General features: G+C 35.5%; 1 protein-coding gene across 2 annotated transcripts; it reads left to right on the plus strand.

Annotated features, from left to right (window-relative positions):
* The first annotated feature begins 490 nt into the window (after positions 1-490).
* Positions 491-2335, plus strand: RYBP (ring and YY1 binding protein). Of its 2 annotated transcripts, none has more exons than XR_010518889.1 (2): positions 491-798; positions 1047-1204. XR_010518889.1 is itself a non-coding variant. In XM_065238143.1 (2 exons), the coding sequence occupies exons 1-2, from the start codon at positions 651-653 to the stop codon at positions 1370-1372; spliced, it is 459 nt and encodes a 152-aa protein (XP_065094215.1). In that variant the 5' UTR covers positions 531-650; the 3' UTR covers positions 1373-2335. The 2 variants fall into 2 exon arrangements, 1 of the variants encoding a protein (XP_065094215.1); XM_065238143.1 differs by having other exon boundaries at positions 531-798; positions 1062-2335.
* Positions 2336-6199: the final 3864 nt, after the last annotated feature.

The raw sequence follows: 6199 nt of genomic DNA on the forward strand, positions 1-6199 counted from the left end.
ACCCTAATAAAAAATAACCATAAACGAACGATAACCCAAATCATTGAACTATTCCATAAATGGTTTGGATGATACCCAGAACACGTCGTTAAGCAAATTAACCATACAATTTTTATTAGGGTAGGTTATAACTCTCCAGTCTGGACAGCGTTTGAACGTACTATGAACGTACTATTAGAAGACTTGTCTGTAAAAACCAAGACAACTCAGCGATAGGTATGCTATCTGAATTTTTACTGTGTATAAAATTTAATATGATGAAGATCAGCTCTTGCTCTCACAGAATTTAAATTTAGATTATTTCTGAGCATTGGACAAGTTAAATTTGATTATGTTCTATTTAACTCCCAGTCGCAAGGTGACATTATTTACTTTTATTGTTTTATTACCAGTAACGATATCTGCCAACCGCACCACTACAATCATAGTTTTGTCTCACCTATAGTATGCAGTCGTCCTAATGCTAAACCGGGTATTTGTAACTTGTAAAAGAAAGAAAAAGCAGAAAGTGACATTTGTTGCAGCCATCATCAAAAGGCAGTGAAAAATCTGAAAAAAATCTACCGAAAACACGATTTTGTCGCTAAAATGGTTCCAATTTTGCGTTTAAACTAATCCCCAAACGATTATTGAAGTTATTTTTACATTGTATGAAAGCAATGGATAAGAATAAATCTCCAATACGCCGCGCAAAACGTCAATCAAAAGTAGTAGAAGAAAATTTTTGGGACTGTAGTGTCTGCACTTATAGAAACACAGCAGAAGCGTTCAAGTGCTTAATGTGTGACGTACGAAAAGGTAGATGAAATTCATCTCGTCAAAATGAAGAATGACTTGTGTATCAATTTTCCAATCAATACATTAATACTATTAAGACACTTTTGAGTGTCATTAGAAATCGTGGCAACTAATTTAAAAGGAATGTGCTTTATTTTTAATTGTTCAAAATTTACAGGTTGATACTCAATACAATCTTGTTTTCGAGACGTGTAAATTTATGTATTAATACTGCAGAACAGAAGATAATGCATTATAATTAATTTCAGTTTACTCGGTTCCAGGCACATCGACCCGCAAGCCCCGGCTGAACTCAGCTTTGGTGGCACAACAGGCGGCAACTCAGGCATTCCCGGGTGCATCAGGAGCTCCAGCACAAAACACTAAGTCGCCAGGGAGTAAATCATCGCGTAACAAAAACAAGCGGTCCAAGTACCCTGCGAGGTTGAAAAATATTGATCGATCTAGTGGACAAACCCGTGAAGTTACAGTTAACTCGGTAACCGTAGTTATTACTGAATATAAGCCTAAATCGACTGTTAGCCGGCACGATTCAAGTGAAAGCTTTAGTGAGAGTAACGACTCAAGAAGTTAGATTAGTTTAAAAGTGAATTGAGAATTTACATTTCCACAGAAGATAAACTGATTGCAGAAATGTTTACGTTTTAACTATATCAACGAGGAATATAAAATTGATATATGAACTTTTTCAAAGCAACTTTGAACAATGGCATCTAGCTGCTCAAAGTTGATTTATTGTTTAATATATTCCACAGTACTCTGTGGCGATTGTGCTCCATTGTAAATGTTTCTTTTTCTGTTCTACAGACAGCACTCCCCAGTTACTTATTGTAACTAGTATTTCATACAATCCTAAAAACCTTTAATGCATAACACTATCCAAGGGATGATATTAAAACAAACTACATGGAATCACAAACTGTATGTAAAATAAGAAAACTGTACTGACTTAAATGTAAATTTCCTTAGGTTGCGTAAAAAATAATTTGTAGAACTATGAATTAAAATCATTCACTATCATTACTGTTTCTATTAGTAATGTTGACAAGAGTTGAATAGACCCACATTTACATCAAACATTGAATTATGGCGACTTTATAGCTTAAGCTGAATGATAAATCAATTGCAAACAAGAGTAAAACTGCCATGAATTTTGGAGAAGCATCTCGAATGTATAGAACAAAAAACCAATCCAAATATGAATTTAGAAACCATAACCTAGATTGAGTACCGTAAATCCCACAAACCATAGACTTCCATTTTGCGATTTTAAAATTATTCGAAATAAGCTTTTGGAAAACTATACTGTTGAAAGCAGTGTGGCGCATTTAAAACAAACAAGCTGAAATTAAAACGAATGGTAATCCATCGAACTAAAATCAAAGAAATTTAATTTATAGCGCAAGATTCACCACAAAGTCTGATTTATCCGTCATGAGAAACGTGGAGCTAGAAAAGTTGAAAAGAAATATATGAGTTGGTAAAGTAAAGCGGATAAAATCTAGCCATGGATTTAAAATAAACGTGAAATGTGAAATATTTTTTTTGTTTGATTTGCTCCTTGATCATATTATTGAGTTGAATTCGTTTAAGGTACATCGTGACAAGTTTAAATGCGGGTAAGTTAAAATGGAAGCCGTAGCTATATGTTGAAGTTAAATCACCGTTATTTTTTTACAGTATAATATAAATTTAAACGCATTCTATGACTGTCGAATCAGGTAGTCACAAACAGCTTAGCGAGCTTATCAGCTTTGTTTATTTTTATTTTATATGAATTTTACAACACACATTTTATACGCATTGTTTCAACCTTTTTAAAAAAATATGAAATTTCTGTATTGTACCCATATTTATGCACTATGAAATATTATGGAGTCTAGTGTGACATTCATATTGTCTCCATGTGTGCATTAGGATAAAATACAGAAAATTTATCCATCTAGTCAAGATGTTTAGTTATGGCAAGCAACTCAAAATAAATGTCATACTAGCGATGCCTGATGAGTGAGTTCTGAACTAAACTCCTTACCTCTTGTCCATCTGAACAACTTTACCGAAGAAGGTAACATTTTATTTAGTAGATATGTTAGGTTGGGGCAAACAACCCAATATGAATGTCACACTAGCGCTGCCTTATGCGTGAATTCTGAACTAAACTCTTTACCTCAGGTTAGGTTTTGTCCATCTAAACAATTTTGCTCAAGACGAGAGCCATCCATGTAAGTAGGATCTGTAGATATCTTTATATTATGTGTATTTAGAAGGCGCCCCTTGATCATTTTCGTTATAGTGCCATCTTGTGAGTAAATGTTGTCATAAACTATCCTTAGGTTTGAAGACCTTCTATTTCAAAAAAATCTTTGCCTAAGGAAGCATAAGGTGTTCAATAAAAAATGAGAATTTTTTCAATCATATAGCCAGTAGAGGAATTTTTTTTTCAACGAATTCAGTATTTTTTATTAAAAACATAATGTTTATTCTTCAAAAAAACGTCAATGAATATTGGAGCAGGGACCCTGGTCAGCCGAACGACGCAACTTAGTCACGATGCTCTCACTTTAATTACAGAAAGGTATTGAAATCATTCTCATTTTTTATTGAACACCCGTTATAAACATCTCTTACAGCAGAACATACCACTTCATGGGTATATATTTACAATGACCCCAGAGAGATCCACCCTCCAAAAAAGTATGATAATTCAAACAGAAAGTCCACTAAATTTACTATACAAACCATTTGAAATTTCGTTAAAACACGGCAATTTGAATTTAGGTATTTTTCCAATAAATATTTTTTCAATATTTTTGGACCATATCTTTTCTAGTATTACAGATGAATTGTAAATATGGTATGTATACACAATAAGATTTTTTTTACAGGAGTCAGTATTTTTTTACTGGGTTTTTGAATTGCTAAAAAAGTCGGTAAAAATTCAAATGACCGTTTTTTTTTTCTTTCCTTTATTTAACGTCGGTCTCTGTTCCGCAATCTAGTGCCAATCACCGACGGACATCGATTGCCATCCATTGACGGCAACCGAATGTGCAGGAAGACAGCTTCCACACCTGCGTAGGATATCGCACCCATTCACAACACACATGGGCCGGGACCAACGGCTTTACTTCCCTTCCGAAGGAAGACGTGACCAGAGATTTTTATGCCTCAGAAAAATCCCACCGACCTCGGCTGGGATTGAACCCAGACCCATTGGGGTGTTAGAAAGCAGTCACGCTTACCACTACACCACCGGCACCGGCTCAAATGACCGTTATCCGTAAGGAATCAATGTAATCGACCAATTATATTTTCTATCATTAAATGGGGTTAACAGAACTAAGTATGTACAAGTTCAGAATTTTTTTTCTCATTAATAAATTTTCCACAGATTTTTAAACTTTTACCCAACAGTTCCGCAATTCAAAAACTCAGTAAAACCGTACTGACTCGATTAGTGTGTACACAATTTAATTCTCTCTAATGAAAACAAGGGTACGGGTAAACCTGTCTGTATTAGCACACCATAAAACTTAAATATATATAATTTTTCAGAAACTCAACTTTCTTGAAGCCATTGGATCGCTCCTAAAGACTTCTGATCTTCAATAATATTCTCTAGACTTCCATTATTTTTCCAGAACTATGAAAAAGTTCACGAAATTTTCCTGAAAATAATTTCTCTGAAATTCGTTGATCCATCCTGAAGCTCCCGTTAAATTCCTGATGTTTGTAATAATTCCTTGAGGTTCATGGAATTGCCCTAATGCTGTCGGAACTTACTCTAAAGATCTTAAAACTTCCATGTGGTTCTGGACGTTCTTAAAGTTGTTGAAGCTTCATTTAAATTTTTGGATTTAAATGAAATTCTCAGAACTTCCTGAAGGTTCGCGGAATTTGTTTTATGTCAATAGAACTAATAAATAGTTATAAAATTTTCCATAAGTTCTCAGAACTTTATTTAAGTTTCCGCAATTTGCTGACGTTCATGGGACTCCCAACTTCTTTGAAGTTTTCTGGACTTTGTTTTTGGAAAGTTTCTGCAACTCTTAAGTTGTCCAAGTTTTACTAAAGTTTTCAGAACTTTAATAAAGTACCAAACAATGAAGGAATTCGGTCCTCTACTCTCAACTCGCAATAATAAACTCAAATGTTATCTGGTCTTACTCAATTGGATAATTGAGCCTTACAGTTACATATTTACGTCCTTGCCCGACTATGGCACTCTATCAGTGCTTAAAATGCTCACTCAGGTGGCCAGAAGAAAAGGCGAGAGAATCGAGAAATACGCTTGACATCTTCGTATAATCATATAACTTCAATGAAGGTCTTACTGACTACCCTATCTTGCCTGTCAGTTACTTCACGTATACCACCCTCTTGGATATACTGCCATCGCACTGCTTCTGATGTCATCGATGTCGTTACTGCTGATGCTTATGTTGTTGCTGAAGCCACGCAACCGTCGCTGATAATTCAGAACGCGCAGGTATATACACCGTGTCAAAAACGTGCACTACCTCGAATGCGTCGATCCTTGACACGATTGACACACAGCCGTTCCTCATAGACGTCGGTTTCTTCTAGATCTATCACTGTTGAGTGTAGAGGTCGGTTCGGAAAGCACCGCCGTTGCACTTCGGCGTGGAGGTATGCAATGTAGTCTCGATGCAATCTGTGATCTCACACTGATTCCTCTTGTCTCCTACAACCATTCTATCGCTGAACTAACACCGGCCTGGCACTTCTAAGCACTCAGCACCACTAACATTTCCGTCAACTCGTCTGCATATAGGTCCGAGCGACCACTGTCTACTCGGAGTGCTTCAACGAAAAGATCCTTGTAGAATGCTTTCGTCTTCCACTTTCGCTCACAAGTTCTCGTCTTCTATACTGCCACAAGATTACGTTGGCCGAAGCTATACCGGATCGCCTGATAGTTGCCTTCGCACACTCTCCAGTTCATGTTCGGCACCAGCGGCGGACTGCATAAAGTTACGTCGATAACACTAGTTTACAAAACAACATAAAAAGTGTGAACTTTAGTGGTTGACTAACGTTTCTAATGCAAAATCCTACGCTGAATTCAATGCCGTGGTCAGAAAAAATTAAAGTAGAGCCATTTTTGAGATATCCCTAAATTTTGATTTTTTGAATTTTGGACAAAAGTACGATTACTAAAATGTCAATATCTTTGGAACTAGTGCACCAATTTTAAATCTTTTTTTATGAAAGTGAAGCTAAATAAATTTGCTATCGTTCACTAGAATATTATGTCTTAATTAAAAATTTAATTTTGAAGTCATTTAAAAATTTACAGCATTTTTTTTTTATTTTTCCTGCGAATTTTCCATAAAAATCTTGTTTTAATCAACATTTTTAATGGGATAAAAAGATTCAA

Source organism: Ochlerotatus camptorhynchus, unplaced genomic scaffold, assembly GCF_037179485.1.
Source record: "Ochlerotatus camptorhynchus isolate MF236.1 unplaced genomic scaffold, CSIRO-AGI_Acam_v1.1 ptg000715l, whole genome shotgun sequence".
Taxonomy (NCBI): Eukaryota; Metazoa; Arthropoda; class Insecta; order Diptera; family Culicidae; genus Ochlerotatus; species Ochlerotatus camptorhynchus.